This window comes from Sitophilus oryzae, unplaced genomic scaffold (assembly GCF_002938485.1).
Source record: "Sitophilus oryzae breed Bouriz unplaced genomic scaffold, Soryzae_2.0 scaffold_1508_pilon_pilon, whole genome shotgun sequence".
NCBI lineage: Eukaryota > Metazoa > Arthropoda > Insecta > Coleoptera > Curculionidae > Sitophilus > Sitophilus oryzae.
The window spans coordinates 885,372-903,370 of NW_022146179.1; the positions used below are offsets into that span (position 1 = coordinate 885,372).

Sequence of the window (17,999 nt, forward strand, 5' to 3'; positions counted from 1 at the left end):
TCAGGGCAGGGTTCGGTTCAAGTAGTTAATTAAGACGTAATTTACCTGATTAACTACGTGTAGTTTTTCTTCAAAAAACTACGTCTTTTCCCGATCATTAACTACATGAAAACTAAGTTAATAAACTATGTATTGATATTATGAATAATGTTGCTTTGTATGAGGGGTCTCTCTCTCTCAATAATATGATGTGTGAATATTATATTTAAAAGCCATATTTCTTCTGTTTTCTTAAATACATTGTATTTTCTAAAGCTTCAACTTATTATAACCTCAACTCACACCTTTGATATTTGAAAGTTACATACATAGGTTACATACTACATTAACTACATGTAATGTAGTTTATGTAGTTTTTAAAAGTAACATGTAGTTTTCCGAACCCTGGTTCAGGGAAGGTCAGCGGCTATAGCCGGAGTCTCATGCATCCGAAATCCGATGGTATGACATCCGAAATTTGAACTTATCGTGTGAAATAAAAAAAGCCTGTCACATACATCCGAAAGTTCGTTCCGAAATTTGACAGTTTTAACATTTTTCTGCTGCGCTGAATAGAGATTCATGTCATGTTTTATTGGAGAAACACTTATAAAAATAACTTCCTCGCCAAATATCCCGAAATTGCCCACTTCCCACTAAACTTGTTTTTAAAAACAAATGTTTTCAAAAAAAGTGAGGTTAAAAAACACACGATATCGTACAAAAGTTAAACAAAATTTAACTGTATACGACGTCGGATGATTAGTTAAAATTATCGGATAAAAATTGTTGTCAAAATATTTCGACCAATAGGAGCACCGTCGGATCGTCGTGTCATCGGATTTCGGATGCATGAGACTCCGGCTTTAGTCTGTGGCTGAGTAAGCGATTTCCCTAAACCGTCTATTTTTAGCAATTTTTACACACAAAAACGGCCAGCCGCTGAGCAAAAATGGAGCAAAATGCTGATACTCAGCGTTATTCCCCAAACGCGCATATTAATTTGCAGGGCTTATTTTCTTTACGTGGAAACCAAACCGCGGTCCTTTGTCAAATAATTAATGGCCGAGTATCGGTATACCCGAGTATCTATTCTTGACATCGTTCGCACTTTTGCGTATACGCATCATGTGTATTTCACTATTTATTATTTTTACTCCCTACTCATTCCCTACCTGAGTTTAAATCTTTGTATTATCTTTGGTAGCGAGCCATAGTAGCGAGTTGGGAAGGTTGGGAACACTGTCACTGACAGATGATAGATGTTTGACAAATGTGTCAGAACTGTCAGGACCTAAAATTGTTGTTTTGATGCTCAGATTTTATGTTTGTCAATTTAAAAAAGTCACAATTCCAAAATGGACATGCTGTAGGTATTTTGTAAATAAAACTTAAACTCTTTTAAATTCCACATCGACATATTACTAATTAGCCATGGCATCATTACCACCAAGAAGAAATCCAACTCCAACAAAAATCTCGAAACAGAATCTTACTCCATTTCAAATATTATTGCAAATGGGTTTTCCTAAACACAGAGCGTAAGTGCGACATTGTGTAGTATTTTTTAACTAACACAGTCTTGGATGTGTGCTAGCTCTTAACATATTTTTAGAGAAAAAGCCTTAGCTGCTACGGGCCACAGAGGAGTACAGCTGGCCTCGGACTGGCTTTTAGCTCACGTAAATGATCCACTTCTAGATGATAATTCACCTAGAGAATACATCCTTTACGTTTGTCCAACGGGGACGTTCCTCAACCAATTACAGTCGTTTTGGTTAAAGTCATTTAATTTGTGTGGATGGAATGGAGCCCACAATTTCACACCTCACATTACCTTAGTCTCATTTTTTAAAGCCCCTGACGAGGACGCTCTCCATCTTGCGCTGAGTCTTAAGACAGTCATGGAACGACAGGGAGCTGTACTAAATGAATCTCTTAAACTAGAAAGTTACATGTCGCCAAACTTTATGGGCTTTTTTGTAGCTGAGGAGCATGCAGATTACTTAAAGAGAATTGCTATGCAGTATGTTAAGGAAGTATCAAATGCTAGTGAGTATTTGGATAGTTATAATGCTCTTTTTGGGTGAGAGGGATGAAGAATATGTTTAAGTGACCAGTCATATTCTTATTTACAGTTATTAGTGACACTTATGAGCAGTTTGATGCTCTGACTGCTTGTTTTCCCTGGTGTACGACCACTACGGCTCGCTGTATCCCAAGGGGCAGCAGATGTAAGACTTAATTCAAACCCACACAGTGCTGCTTTTGTTTTTACTGCTTTCTTATTCTTTGCATCTTTTAATTATCCATGTTTTTACATTGCTTTTTATGGTTTTATATGACTGCCCTTAATATTTTTTCATGAAGAATAATTTTCTTGTTTTTTTTTAGCTATCAATTTGGAGCCTCATGTAAAATCACTACATCTTACACTGGCCTATCAGTTTCCTAATTCACAATATCAACAGCTAAAGGCTCTTGTAGAGGAGTTAGATTCTAATGTTTCGTGCAACTGGGAGCTGAGGTTGTATTCAAGAGACCCTAGAATTACTGGCAAGCAAGTATACAAGGTAATGGTCCTTTGAATTAATTTTTTAGATTAATAATTATAAACGTCTGTACTGTAAAGTGCATACATTGATATATAAATAAAATATACATTAATACAATATATCTACATAAGAGGATGTGGCGGGGCGAAGTTTAAGCATGGCCATTCTTCCACTTAACCAAAGTTTACATTTTAAGCAACCAGAACCCCATACTTACAACTAATGACTAAAGAATACAAGGACTTAAAATAACACCCGAGACCAAATTGTTACCATATTTCCAAACAGTCCCGTGGCACATATTTTTCTTAACATAGCTGCTTGAGGCTTGAAGAGATACTTCTACAGGTCCGGTATTGTAAGATCTAGGCATAGCAATTAATTACATGCATTGGAATGAAACGCCTATAAAAAGTTAGTAGCTTACACAGAGAGGGACCACAACTTCCCCGTTTCCTCTTCCACTATGACTGTCGAGTTAGACAAACTCCAATAAGACAAATTTTGGAAATAGCACCGCCTCAGCGCCGCCTTCCATTCATCTGCCCTTTATCACCATTAATATTATTTATCTTTCCGCGCCTCCGCGTCGCTCTAGCGCGTCAATCCATCACAGAGTTGCCAGGTCTACTGATTTCGTCTGTAAGCTACAGATCTACCGATTTAAACAAAAGTCTAACAATATGTTCAACTGCGTCTTTAGCCTTTACAATAGAAGCACTTTTAAAAATCTGACACATTTGGACTAAAAATTAAGCGACTATCGCGTCGTAAACCGTACCTATAACCTAAAATTTTGTTTAGAAATTATAGGTCATCGTTCTGTCTGGTCGCAGAATTACGGAAACATTCGCAAAAATTCTTATTATTCCTTATGGCATTTCCAAAGATGATATTTTTAGAAAATATTTTGTCTCGTTCATCTACTAAAGTTGAACCCGCATTTCACCTCCCAAAAAATAAACAAAGAACAAAATCTAAGTTCAGAAACAAACTAAATACAGACAAATATTTTTGTGCTTCTTTTATACACCCAGACCTGCAACAAGTCCCCAAGGGGCAGCAGCAGCACTTAAATCTTAAGTCTTAAGTCATTTCAAAAATCAAAACGATTTAAATCTTAGTCCAATTCAACATAAAGTTTAAACAATTTAAATCTTAAGTCTGATCAGTATAAATCGATAATAAATCAAAATAATTACCGTCAAGTCAAGACAGCGTAAATTCAATTTAAGTACCTATTTTGTAATGTTAATATAATTTTTTTATCTCTATATTTATTTATTTATTTATTTACAGGAAACCCCATTACATTACAAAATTTACAAAACAATATTAAAAAAAAAGAAAAAAAATGTCTTTTCTTTTTCTTTCACATCGTATAAGGATACTTAAAAACATTAAAAAATAATACAAAAAAAAAACAATAAACACTTATAAGAGAAGAACGGTACAGTAAAAAGAAGAATTAACACACCCATCAATCACCACTCCCATTTCTAATCTTCCTCCTAAATGCCCAGTAAGAGTCTTTAAAAATGTCAGCATCATGAAACTTGTTCAGAGAATTAAGTGCCTTTGGAATTGGAGAGTGCTTTCCATAATTAGTGCCATGCAAAGGAATAAAGAACAAATCATTAATTCTCAATGGCCTAAATGGAACTTTGAAATAAATTTGTCTAAGTATCTCAGGACAGTCATATACGCCATTAACAATCTTATAAAAAAAAGAAAGATATAGATTAATCTCCTTTTGTCCAGAGTCTCTAAGTTTAATTGGTCTAAGTTGATAATGTAACTATATTCTTGATTGTGTCTGAAAGCGTAATACCTTACAAACTTCTTTTGAACCCTTTCTATTGATTTCTTAGATACATCGTATTGAGGATTCCATATAACAGATGCATATTCTAAAATTGATCTCACCAATGAACAATATACTATCTGCAAAGCCTATACCAACAAGTCTTTACAGTTTCTCAATACAAAACCCAGTGTTTTTAAAGCTTTATTTGCAATTATATTAATGTGTTCATTAAAAGGAAGAGAACAATCAAAGATTATACCCAAGTCCTTGACAAAATCCACCCGTGTCAAATGAACATGATTCAAATCATAATCAAAGAGAATCCCTGGTGATCTTTTTTTGGAAAAACTTATAACTGAACATTTACTAGCGTTTAGGGAAAGGCCGTTCACCTTACACCAGTCACCCATTCTATCTAAATCTCTCTGTAAAAGTTGGCAATCATTAACATTAGAAACAGCCCCATAAATTTTCATATCGTCGGCAAACAACAAGCAGGAGGAATTACTAACACTCGACACAATATCATTTAGATATAGATTAAACAGTAAAGGGGAACAATACAATAAAGGGGAACAATTTTCTTTTATTACCTACCGATTGGCTGATCTTGGCTCCCTTATTATCTATATTATTAATTTATTGTTAATAATTTTCAAAATAACTTCAAACACAAAAATATGTTTTTTTTTTATAAAATTTAACAGATTTTGTAGTATAGTACGTCTGCTGGTTCTGTGTCTATGAAAGGAATGCGGACAAAAAATATTTAAATAAACAGCAATTTATTTTATACGTCGACTTAACGAGTACGTCACCGCAAATGGCTCCGCCCACTCATTTTATTGGCTACTTGCAAATTTGTTGAATTTTTATTGATATAAGAGCTCGCAGGCATGGAACATTGTAAAAATAGCAAAAAAACAAAACTTAAGACTTAATATAAAACACACATAAATACACTTAAATAAGGAAAAAAACTAGAATAACACTCGACAACAAAAAAATATAAAATGTATGTTTCGAAAATCATTGTTCAGTTTAAATAATAGTCCAAAGTTCTGATACCAGAAATAGATATAATCTTATACCTGGGAAATGCAATTTTACTTATATACAAAAGAATGCTGAGTATTCGATTATAAAAATATTTAATAGTTTCCCGAAGAGTTGCAGGCCATGTCTCATGGAAAGATAAGAACTGTACTAAAAGATTATTTAATCAAAAAGGCATACTATAGTTTGGCCGATTTTTTTCGATTCGCATATCTCACTTTTTAGTGAGCATGTTTGTGTTTGTAGTAATTGTAATGTAGTGGGACTTTTGAGTTAGTTGCTACTACTGTAGTATAGTATATACTATATATATATATATATATATATATATATATATATATATATATATATATATATATATATATATAGTATGGTTAGAACTTTGGACTATTATTTAAACTGAACAATGATTTTCGAAACATACATTTTATATTTTTTTGTTGTCGAGTGTTATTCTAGTTTTTTTCCTTATTTAAGTGTATTTATGTGTGTTTTATATTAAGTCTTAAGTTTTGTTTTTTTGCTATTTTTACAATGTTCCATGCCTGCGAGCTCTTGTAACTTTTGTTAATTGGAACAAATAAATGAATATCTATCTATCCATCTATCTAGGTATGTCATCGAATACATGTCCATTAATATATGATATGTAATAATATGTCGTTGACATAAATTAAGTGCTGGACGATTTTAAGGTACTCATCAATATACTATATTCGAGATCAATTTCTTTCGTTCGTTTTTCGGGCTACATAACAAGATTCCCTTGATTCATTCGAAAGACAAGAGGCTCACTACGGACGCGTGTAAAGATATGGTGTATAGCCCCGTTCTCAGAACGACGCCGTGTCTGGGGCGACACAGTTTGACATTTCAAACAACCAATGGGAGCTGTCAATTTTAAATTATGGTTGGTTAAATTTTAAACAATGGCTCCCATTGGTTGTTTGAAATGTCAAACTGCGTCGTGTCGACAGCGACACTGATTGACACTTCAAACGACCAATGGGAGCTGTACTAAATTTAAAATTGACAGCTGTTTGAATTTTGTACAAATCTCATTGGTTCTTTTGTCGTGTCGCTGGCGACAGTCGCAGTTCTGAGAACGGGGCTTAACACGACAAATAATCAAAACCGTTCTGAAAAACTAGCTTTTTATTTGCTGGTGGTATTGATTGTATGATTGTTTTTTTATCCACTGGCTACCGCCTAACACTTTAAAAAGAAATGTTGCTGTTCAATGTATCTTAAAAATATATAAAATTCGAAGTCGTTTATAAAAAAAGAAATAAATCTTTTAAAAAATTTAAGCCGTTTTTTAATGACTTAATTCTTTTTTATTTCGGAATAAAGATTTAAATCACCAATCAAATTAAAAATGACTTAAATTTGACTAAATTTGAAAAGTCCTATGTCAGCTTTCGAAAAAATAACTTAAAATCAAATGACATAAGTCATTAAAATTATTTAAATCAAAAAAATAATTAAGTTTTCTGTAAGCTTGCAGCTCTGTATACACCATAGTTTATTCTACTTTTTAAGACCTTAAGGTGATACTCATTAAAGAATATGATATATCTTTTCCATGATACACATAAACATGTCTATGTGTATCGTGATCTTTTCTGTGAATTTTAGGTTATTCATCCGTACACTCCCACAGAATGTGATGAACTTGAGCTGAGAACAGGTGATTACTTATATTTAAGCAGTGAGGCCTTGGCAAATTCCCCTGATTGTTGGGTGGAAGGGACATCTTGGTTAACAGGCCTATCAGGTTTATTACCAGAAAGGTAGGTACGACGACGTTACATAGGTACTGCATTTGTAGTCTGTAAAAAGACACTTTTTGTATATATTCTGTTCTCTATTGTTGTTGTAAACACTTTAGAGACTTTATAGTAAAGTTATTTAGATTTCAAAAAAATGTATGTTTAATACAGTTATACAGAGAGGACCGCAGAGTCTGATGCCTGGACCTTACACAAGAAAGTGTCAATAAACAGTGTGACACCTACTGCAAATCCAAAGCAAGTTGAGCTTAAATCATCAGGTAAAATCAAAATTATTTTACAGTACTTTTGAACTTTCTGTTGGATATTTTTTCCTTGGTAAAATATTTCTTTAACGTGCAGATGTATGTATTATATAATTGTTTAGTTCATATATCAAATAAAATTTTAGTCACGTGATTAAGCTTGACTGGCACAGCGTTACCCTCTTTTACATATTTTCTTTTAGTCAAAATATTTTAGAAAACAAAATTAAATTAATTATAAATATATAAACAATTATTATTTACATCGACAAAACTGACCTCCTTAACAGCACATAGGGACATAAAGGGCCATTACTATTGCTTTCCCGTTTAAAATATTCTAATAAAGTTGCGATCAGTTTTTTACGGCTATTAAGCTATCTTGTACGCACTAAAAGAGGTTCTAAAAACAAAATGTTCGACTGCAAGGTCTGCTAGTAAACATTTTTAAGCTTAAAATATCACAACACTTTATTTAAACCAAAAACTCATAATACAAAACTAAAGTGTCAAAACGAATGACAATGTCAGGGAATAAATAAATAAGTGTGGCAACTTAACAATTTTTACAGCAGAGCTACCACCTGAATCCCCAGCAGGAAATTTAAATTCCAACAAGTCAGCCCGGCGGCGGCGCGGCGCCGAGTATATCCATGGTTGGGGACAATGAATTTAAAAATCGCGCCCTCATTTACGTAACTAAGTTTAATTGATATCAAATATATGTTTAGAGCTCAATATTTTTCTAATTCTACAAGAAAAAAATGCTCTTTGGTCTTTGAAAAACAGGTTATAATGAAATTGTATATTTTAGGTGCATCTTCTGCATCAAATTCTAGTATTGAGCCGTCAGTATTAAATAATGAAGAGGTTTCAGCACCTTCACCGCCTATAGTACAAGAGATTGAGATGGAATTGGGATCAATCAAGGAGAATTTTTATGAGAATCTCATTGACATTCAAAGACACATAATGGCAGAAGTTAGTCTCAATTTTTATAATATAATTTAATCACGATACACATAAACACGTATGTCCGATAATAGGACGCATTTTAGTCAAGTCCGCGCATGTGCGTCATCTGCGCTGCAAGCCGATACAGATGGCCGATGCGACACATAATATTTTTAAACGCTGCGTCTAGCTGCCTGTTCAAACGATATTTGCATTTAAGCATCGAGTTTATTTTTTTTAGTTATCTTCAAGAGACGCGTGCTAGTAAATATTAGAGATTTGTTAAGCTGTTGTTATTAATAACAATTATAGCCCAGACTTTATTTAAAAATGGTGCTGCGACCGGATCGAAAAACTGAACGATCTATACAAATGTTTACGTGTATCGTGAATTGAATTATATTATGTAGTTATATTACTATTTTTTCAGGATGTTGTAGGGGAACCGACATATCGTAATGTCTTTATTATGAGACATGGTGAGCGTATAGATTTCACTTTTGGCAGTTGGGTACCTTATTGTTTTGATGAGACGGGCAATTATGTTAGAAAAGACTTAAATATGCCCAAATTATTACCAGAACGAAAAGGTATTTATGTATGTATAATGTAACATTTTACTAAAATAAATACTTACAGGTGGTCAAAAAGCTTATGCCAAAGATTCTCCTCTAACAAACATGGGAATGTTTCAAGCTAGATTAGTGGGGGAGACACTCAAAGATCAGAATATTACCATTGATCATGTTTATTGTTCGCCATCTTTTAGATGTGTTCAGACGTGCGACTCGGTCTTACAAGGAATGCACAGGTAAAAATATTTTTTTTTTCACCCTTTTCGACCCTTTTCGACCGTTTAACCCTTAGCACTTTGTCTCTTATTATACTTATCCAAGAATCTCTCTAAAGATTTCAGTAAAACAGTAAAAATGAGAATAGGTTTATCTGTGAATATGACTTTGGTGTTAAGTCTGATACCTTGGCTACTTTAGGAAGAAGATGACTAACCTTTTGCCATCTTTCCTTTGAGAATTTTATATACCGGGTGCGTCTCAAAAGTGGCTCAATCCTATAACTTTTTTTTATTTTTTTAGATAAAAAACGAGATTTGGTATGTTAGTATATGACAAATTAGGATTGATTTACGTATTCAATTGTTTTTGGTCTCTTCCTGTTTCACCGGAAATGACTACAACTTTTGATTTTTAAATGGCACCCTCGGTATTTTTTTACTTTGTTCAATAGAAAATTACATTCTGAATAGAATGACATATCATATGTCAACTTTTGATATTCTCGCTTAATAAAAATCGTATTTTAAAATTCAATCTAGAGAGTCATGGCTATGTTAAAAACACTAATTCTTAATCAAGGAGCATTGGAAAAATAGATTTAATCATCTAATGTTTTAGTGTCTTGTCCTGGCCAGTTAGAAAATAAAAAAAAAAATAAAAAATTATCAAATCGTATTTTTAATCATATCTCAATTTTTTCAAATGGAACGAGGGTGGCTCATTAGCATATTTGGAAAAAGCATTTTTTACGAATAATTTGATACCACACACTTACGAACCGCAAGTTATAATTTCAAATCAACCATATGCGAAAATGTCAAAAGTTGACATATGATATGTCATTCTATTCAGAGTGTTATTTTCTATCGAATAAAGTAAAAGAGATACCGAGGGTGACATTTAAAAATCAAAAGTTTATGTAGTCATTTCCGGTGAAACAGGAAGTGACCGAAAACAATTGAATACGTCAATCAATCCTAATATCTGGTTTTTTTAACTGAAAAAATAAAAAAGATAGGGGTGAGCCACTTTTGAGACGCACCCGGTATATGAGCCATTAATACCTCAATTCCCATCTGTAATACTATGGGATATATGCAGTGGCGTAAACTAGAAATTTTAGGCACCCCCGCAGTTAGATATATGCCGTCTGTCCCTGGAGTTCTGTAAGGCTGAAATCTCGGCTGAAATTAAAATATAAGGGGTATAAAAAAAATATTGATTACCTACCTAATTCTACTTGGTCTGGTGACTTCTGTGGCAACTTTCCTAAAGACCTTGGCCTGGCGATCCTTGGGTCTACGTTATGTGGTTATTTCCTTGGTTATTTCCAAGCCTGCTGGACACCGGTTTTTTTCGATCATACAGTATAAAATAATAGTGACCTGCAACAGAATCGGTCGCTATGCGCGCAGTGATGTCAAATCTGAAAAAAAATTACCAAAATTTAGAGAAAAAAAAATTATAATAATTACTTATGCAATTTTATTTATTATTATACCAATTTTTTGCCTACTCTGATCTGATAAGCACTGCACGCCACTGGTGACAGTTGTCTGTCTTTTTAATTCAAAACACAAAACATGCCCCTTTTATATGTTTATAAACTAAGTAGTTAATATATGCCGTACGATCGAAAAAAAAACGGCGTCCCTTTGGCTTGGAAATGAAGATCGATGATATTCCCCATATAGTAATTTGTATGTAAAATACATAAAAATGACAGCGATCTTCATTTCATAGCCATCGCTGACGGTGTTTTTTTTTTCGATCATACACTATAATTATATGCCCCCTTTAGAACTTCATCTGTCATGTTAATAAATACAGGCAGTCCTCGATTTACGTCGTTTCGTGTTACGTCTTTTCGAGTTACGTCGAACAAATTTTTGTCACTATTCCTCAAAGTTACGTCCCACTGTTTCGAGTTACATAATTTTTTGAAAAGAACGATCCCAATTTTAAAAGAAGTTTGGACATAAACAATAAAATTTTAGCAACATACAAACAGGGTTGACAGATCCTCATAACGAAAAAGCGGGACAGTGTTGATCATTACTTAATTAACAACTATTACGACTTTTGACGATACCCACAATAAAAGTTCCAACCAAAAAATAAATATATACTTTCTAAATATGTCTACTTTACACCCTGGTATTTCTGTAGTTGCCATATTAGTATATGTATTATATTTACTATTATATGGATAGTTAAAAATACTTTTTTGATTATATAATGAAAAAGCCGGGACTGTAAAAATACTCGCCCTAATTTGTTTTTCATAAAAAATACTTTTTTTATATTTTTGTTTTTTTTTTCGTTTTTTCTTGTTTCTTGTATTATTATAAGTTTAACTACATTACAATACACTGTTTCTCATACCTCAATTATTTAAAAATACAATAATATTAATATATATAAACGCACATCTCTTTGTTTTACCGTATTTTTATCTCACAAAAGTACCTAACTTCTCCATTTTCTATAGCATCTTATGACAAAATAAGATTCGACTTACGTCGTTTCGACTTAAGGCGCTATTTTGAAGAACCTAACCTGCCGTAAATACGAGGACTGCCTGTAAAAGTAAATGAAGCGCCAACTCGTGTTTATTCGCAATCAAAATTTCAATTAATAGTTGTATTTTTAATATATTTTTAAAATTTTCATTTTTTTATAATATATTAATTATATTTGTATAATATATTACATTTAAATGTAATAAACATGGTATATATTACATAACGATTATGTCAATTTCAGGCTTGTTTTCTAACATTTTTTAAATTAAACGAATTATAAAATTTCAATATATTTTATGTATATTTGTTGTAGGTATGAAAAATGGTAAAATATAAAATAAACAAACACTTACTTACATTAGAATAAAACTGCCACTTTTTTTTACGCCACGTTTTACAATACAAACTGAACATTTCTTTTTCACAAATATCCTTCTAAAAGCATTGAAACTTTTTGTTATCAAGATGACCTTTTAGACTGCAACTGACGTTAACAACTTATTGTATATGACATATTGAATTTAAGCAATATGTCAAATCAATATGTCATAATATTTTAATTTTAAATGTGTATGTAATGTAATTTAGATTAATATAAAGCAACTTTATACTAAGAAATCATTTAACATTCACAAAATACAACGAAATCTAATAATACAGTTCGGAAACAATGGAAATTGAACTAAAATTATAAAAGTTAAGCGCTACCCGTTGTTCAAAATTAGACTATTAAACGTTCGCAATTTTCATGACAAGTGGTGCCTCTAGTGTTTGTTCGCACGGTTAGCCTTTTACTCCGGCTTATAGCCATTAAAGAAAAAGTTCTAAAGGGGGATGTTCTGTGATTTGTGATTCAAAAATAAATTGGATTTAACGTCCTCATTTGGATGTTGTCTGTTGAAATTTTCACTGACTCGGACAGACTTTAGAGGGAATTACCACCCATACCGGTAACATGTTCATTGATTTTTTTATTTTAAATTTATTTCCAGTCCAATATAATGTTATTTTTACTTCTTCAAGAAAGAATGAACTGCTGATCAAAATTGAACCAGGGTTATTTGAATGGATGGCATGGTATCCTCCAGAAACAGTGCCAGATTGGATGACACCAGAAGAATTGACCAAAGCAGGCTATAATATAGACGAAAATTACGTTGCTATGGTATCGGAGCAGGAAATAAAAGACAGCCGAGAAAATTGTGAACAATTCTATCTCAGAAGTGCCTTTGTAACCAGAAGTATGTGTTAAAAGCCTAGTTCATATATCTTTAATTAGGTGGATAAGTAAATAACTAAAAGAGCTGTCCCAAACATATCACCAATAGTCTGTTAATCTTATTTCTTTATTGCATGCGTGGTACTGCTACTCGTCTACCCTATGGAGTGTAGAGATGAGGAGAAACATCTCTATGAGACATTATTTGAAAAAGTGGTCACAAAAATGGGAAGAATAAAGCCCCGTTCTCAGAACTGCGTCGTGTCGACAGCGACACTGATTGACACTTCAAACGACCAATGGGAGCTTTACTAAATTTAAAATTAAAGCCCCGTTCTCAGAACTGCGACTGTCGCCAGCGACACGACAAAAGAACCAATCAGATTTGTACAAAATTCAAACAGCTGTCAATTTTAAATTTAGTACAGCTCCCATTGGTCGTTTGAAGTGTCAATCAGTGTCGCTGTCGACACGACAAAAGAACCAATCAGATTTGTACAAAATTCAAACAGCTGTCAATTTTAAATTTAGTACAGCTCCCATTGGTCGTTTGAAGTGTCAATCAGTGTCGCTGTCGACACGACGCAGTTCTGAGAACGGGGTTTTAAGCCCCGTTCTCAGAACTGCGACTGTCGCCAGCGACACGACAAAAGAACCAATCAGATTTGTACAAAATTCAAACAGCTGTCAATTTTAAATTTAGTACAGCTCCCATTGGTCGTTTGAAGTGTCAATCAGTGTCGCTGTCGACACGACGCAGTTCTGAGAACGGGGCTTTAAGGGTTCACACAATAACCACAGAGGCGCTAATGATACTTAAATCTTAAATTAAATCTAAAAAATGAAAAGTAACCATAGATAAGAGAATAAAAGTAACATAACCAAACATTACCCAAAAAAAGCTTCGTTTTTATTTTTTAGAATATAAAACAATTGTTTGTATATGTTAGAGGCCCAATATATTGCTACTGAATAAAAATCGATAATTTATTTCATGTGCCATGAAAATAAAATTGATACTTTTTTGAAACCCGCGCCTTCACGTCAAATATTTATCTCTTCTTGAATCATTTCCTGTTCTAAAATTGTTCGGCGCATATTTTAAATTTTAGGTATTTGTTATAGCAGCGCCATTCTTAAGTCTTAGCTTTTTTATGACCATCTTTTAATGCACGAAGATATTTCTCCTTACCTCTACACTGCATAGTCTACCCTTGTCCAGGAACTATCGTCCATGCGCCAAATTTGAATATGAATTTTAAAAATTGATATACAAATATAGATATTAGATTTAAGTGCATATTTTTTCCTTAGGTGCGTTATCGTCTGACCCAAGGGGAAATGTGTTATTGGTTGGTCACACAGCGACTTTGGACACCTGTTCAAGAGAATTAATAGGAAAAAAGCCCAGATCAGGCAGTGAAATGACTAAAGTGATTCAGAAAATTCCTTACTGTAGTATGGCGCTAGTAAGGGGTAAGGAGGATAAGTGGGAGCTTCATGAACCCCCTTGTTTGCCTTTGACGCACTCTGTTAATCAGAGATTCGATTGGAAGGTTCTTCTGTAGGAAAACTATGGGTTTTTGTTGTTTTTCAAGGATTAAAGAGATTAAGTGTACAAGCATTATTTTCTCAAATTATCAGTCTTGTTTTAAGTTAATTTGTACAAATTATAATTATTGTTGTTTATAACTTAATATTTAATGTAAGCTGGGATGTTTATGTCCTACATAATCAAAACTTATATATTTTCAGCAATATTCAAAATATTTCAGATTTTATAAAAACCAAAGCTTCTTTTTATATTTACATAATATGTGAAAAATATATTGAAAGAAAATAAACACTTATTAACTTAAGAGTTTTTTATTTGAACACATATTAAAATCCTTTTAATATATGTGAAGGTAAAAAATCTATACATAGAATTAACAAAAATAATTCAAAGGTGTAAATTGATTGTTTTAAATATATTTTACCAATTATTGTTACTTTTTATCATTCCAAATAAAAATATAATATTATTAACAGTGTCCTTTTTCTTTTAATTTTGCTATTAAAGTATCCACATCAGGTACAATTTGTCCAGCTTGTCTTGTAGGTGGATCCTCAACACTAATTATTTTAATTCTTGGTGTGGTATCAACTCCCAAATCTTTTGGACTTAATTTTTGTATCGGCTTCTTTTTAGCTTTCTAAAAGAATACATAGGTCACACACAGAATTTTTTTGATATTCTTAAATTATTTACCATTATATTTGGTAAAGTAGCATATCTGGGTTCATTCAGTCTTAAATCGGCACTAACAATGGCTGGAAGCTTTAATGTAACAACTTCATGCCCTCCATCGATGTCTCTTGTTACTGTAACATCTTTTTCTCCTTTCTCTATCTATAGAAACAAAATTCTGTTATAATACTACCAAATTAATGTTTAGTCTACAGATATACCTTGGAAGCAAATGTTGCTAATGACCAGTCTAAAAATCCTGAAGTCATTTGGGCTGTTTGATTACTATCATCATCAATTGCCTAAATAGAATGCAATTGCTGTGATTTTAAGATATTCTATTTAATAATAATTAATTTCTTTGTACCTGCTTTCCTAAAATGATCAGGTCAATCTTCTCATTTTGGGCTATTTTAGCCAGGATTTTTGACACATGAATTGGTTGCAAGGTTTCATATTCAGGTCCAGAAACTTCAACATGAATCCCTTTGTCTACACCCATTGCAAGAGCAGTCCTATGATTAGTTAGGGAAATCTTAGGAAAAAACTTGCTATATAGCTATTTTATTACCTGAGTGCTTCCTGAGACTGGGCAGGCCCGCATGTTATGGCTATAATCTCAGATGCCAATTTCTTTTCTTTCAGACGTACTGCCTCTTCTACGGCTATTTCATCAAATGGGTTCATGGAATGCTTTACCCCATCTGTTACTACACCAGTTTTATCAGGTTTAACTCTGATCTAAAACGATAAATGCAATTATTACAAGTTTACAAGTATCCTATAACTTCTTATATTAAGGTCATGTAATACACAATAAAACAACTAATTTACCTTTACTGCATAGTCAATAACTCTTTTCACACCTACTAGTACCCTGGCCATTTTACTTCAAAAAGTGGGATGGTAATAAAATTAAGATTTCTGTTTAAAACTGAACTTTGAACTGTTTATTTGAAATTGGAACTTGCACCTCAAACCGTTTAGTCTTGGTCCCACTTTGCCCGTTACATAAAATCTAGTGAAAAACTTATAATTTTAAATATTTTTTTTACAATTATAACAAACGTTAATAGTAAAGGGTAATACGCATAGATAAAACGACGGCTACAATTATGAGAATGGCCCAGTAAAACAAAAACCACCAAACACAAAAAAAAATAATCTTCAACAAAGATAAAACAGTAATTATTGGCACTGTTATTGGTAATGGTAATTATCTACAACAACCTTGAACTATAACCTTGAACTCAGTCAGGGTGCAGCCACACTATCCTAAAAACGGCGTATCGGCGTAACGCGTAACGACCTTGAATAGATTTCCAGTAATTCTATTGGCTGAAACATTCATCTGTCAGAAATTTTATCTGTCAAATTCATCTGTCAAAAATTTCAGCCAATAGAATTACTGGAAATCGATTCAAGGTCGTTACGTCGTTACGCCGATACGCTGTTTTTAGGATAAGGTGGGTTCATACCAGAGAAATAGAAGGGATAGAGAATGAGCTTCAACATGCGCGAAAGGTCTAATCAAGTTGGGCGCCATATTCCAGGTCTCCGTGTCATTTTGTATATAGGTGGTAATCTATAAGTAATCAAATATCAATTTGATGTTTTCAACCATACGGGGGGCAATTTAAATTTAGTGAAATTCTATCATTTATTATGGTTAGTTAACATTAGATATGTGTTATTTAATTATCACTTTCAAAACTGCGTACAATATTTGTATATAATCACTAAATATAAACATATTCTGACAAAAGACGCTACGGACAGATGACCTTTTCGTCGTTAAACACTCGAAATGCCATTAAATAAAGTATTTAAAATTAATTTCATGTTTTACTTGTACTGAATACGCGTTTCAATTTTGAAATTTTGAAATTTGGTAAAAATTGTTTCTAAACAACTATTTTTTTCAAGTTGTATATTCATAAAAACATTTTTTTTTTTTTTTTTTTTTTTTTTTTTTTTTTTTTTTTTTTAATTATAAACCTAGAAAAAATAATGTTTTTTTTTATTTTATTCATTTTATTCGTCATTATACTGCAAAAAAATAAAAAAAAAAAAAAAAAAAAAAAACAAATATTTTTATAATATAATAATTATTTGAATAAATTAGTGGTTTGCAACAGCTTGCGTTATTAGTTAGTTCTATCCTTTTTTGTCGGACAAAAAAAACTCAGGTCTTGTAATAGACATCAGATTTTATTTCGTAATTATTTTGATACAAATTCAAATTTGTCAAAATTCAAGTCATTATATATCTGATAAACAACCAAATTATTCCTAAATATTTTATTATAAAAAAAAACTGTTACTGGTAAGTTTGTAAAACACATTATCGTTTGTCTTAATACTACAAAAAATAAATGTAATTTGTGCACAAAAGAAGCTTGTCGATCCTTATTTGTCTATACCAAAATTCTGTATTGACAACAATATATACCTAATTATATAAGAAAATTAGATTTTTAAATAAAAAAAAAAAAATTTTTTAAATAAAATATTTTTTTTTTTTTTTTTTTTTTTTTTTTTTTTTTTTACTTATTTTAAAAAACATGGGGATTGACCAATCCCTGATTAAGTTTCATTGCATCAAATACCTTTGCTATAAAACCTGGCTCACAATTTAAGGTCATTGCAAAATGCTTTTGAGCTTCATCATAGATTTTACAAGAATAAAAGTGTAATATTGAAACAAAGTAACATTGTAAGCTTCATGACTAATAATCTCATTTTTAACACTCTTTTAAATATCATCTCTGCTAATAATTATGAATATTATATGATTTTTCTCAGTGATTTGTACTGATACAAATGCCCTATAACAGTTTTA

At 32.2% G+C, this 17,999-nt stretch overlaps 2 protein-coding genes and 1 long non-coding RNA gene across 5 annotated transcripts; 1 reads left to right on the forward strand and 2 right to left on the reverse strand.

Moving 5' to 3' along the window:
* The first annotated feature begins 1,235 nt into the window (after positions 1–1,235).
* On the forward strand, positions 1,236–14,783 carry LOC115878357 (protein UBASH3A homolog). 3 transcript variants are annotated; one of them, XM_030894826.1, is made up of 12 exons: positions 1,236–1,348; positions 1,412–1,520; positions 1,595–2,031; positions 2,118–2,213; positions 2,374–2,552; positions 7,036–7,190; positions 7,341–7,450; positions 8,250–8,416; positions 8,820–8,979; positions 9,029–9,200; positions 12,732–12,949; positions 14,242–14,783. In XM_030894826.1, the coding sequence occupies exons 1-12, from the start codon at positions 1,291–1,293 to the stop codon at positions 14,493–14,495; spliced, it is 2,115 nt and encodes a 704-aa protein (XP_030750686.1). In that variant the 5' UTR covers positions 1,236–1,290; the 3' UTR covers positions 14,496–14,783. The 3 variants fall into 3 exon arrangements, with proteins under 3 accessions (XP_030750686.1, XP_030750688.1, XP_030750687.1); XM_030894827.1 differs by having other exon boundaries at positions 1,246–1,352; XM_030894828.1 differs by lacking the exon at positions 2,118–2,213.
* Positions 2,581–12,653, reverse strand: LOC115878359. Its single transcript, XR_004049507.1, has 3 exons — positions 12,066–12,653; positions 10,414–10,609; positions 2,581–4,128 (listed from the first exon to the last, which is right to left on the reverse strand). It is a non-coding gene; the product is annotated as an uncharacterized LOC115878359 (long non-coding RNA).
* LOC115878358 (electron transfer flavoprotein subunit beta) lies at positions 14,778–16,428 on the reverse strand. The gene is made up of 6 exons (XM_030894829.1): positions 15,992–16,428; positions 15,729–15,898; positions 15,525–15,672; positions 15,379–15,459; positions 15,179–15,319; positions 14,778–15,122 (listed from the first exon to the last, which is right to left on the reverse strand). The coding sequence occupies exons 1-6, from the start codon at positions 16,040–16,042 to the stop codon at positions 14,952–14,954; spliced, it is 762 nt and encodes a 253-aa protein (XP_030750689.1). The 5' UTR covers positions 16,043–16,428; the 3' UTR covers positions 14,778–14,951.
* Positions 16,429–17,999: the final 1,571 nt, after the last annotated feature.

Bases quoted from the DNA above. Each gene is read 5' to 3' on its own strand.
- LOC115878357 (XM_030894826.1), top strand. From the start codon at position 1,291: ATGCTCAGATTTTATGTTTGTCAATTTAAAAAAGTCACAATTCCAAAA. The intron at 2,214-2,373 runs GTAAGACTTAAT...GTTTTTTTTTAG, and splicing joins TATCCCAAGGGGCAGCAGAT to CTATCAATTTGGAGCCTCAT. The intron at 9,201-12,731 runs GTAAAAATATTT...TACTTCTTCAAG, and splicing joins GTCTTACAAGGAATGCACAG to AAAGAATGAACTGCTGATCA.
- LOC115878358 (XM_030894829.1), bottom strand. From the start codon at position 16,042: ATGGCCAGGGTACTAGTAGGTGTGAAAAGAGTTATTGACTATGCAGTA. The intron at 15,899-15,991 runs GTAAATTAGTTG...TTATCGTTTTAG, and splicing joins TTATTGACTATGCAGTAAAG to ATCAGAGTTAAACCTGATAA. The intron at 15,673-15,728 runs GTAATAAAATAG...AACTAATCATAG, and splicing joins CAGTCTCAGGAAGCACTCAG to GACTGCTCTTGCAATGGGTG.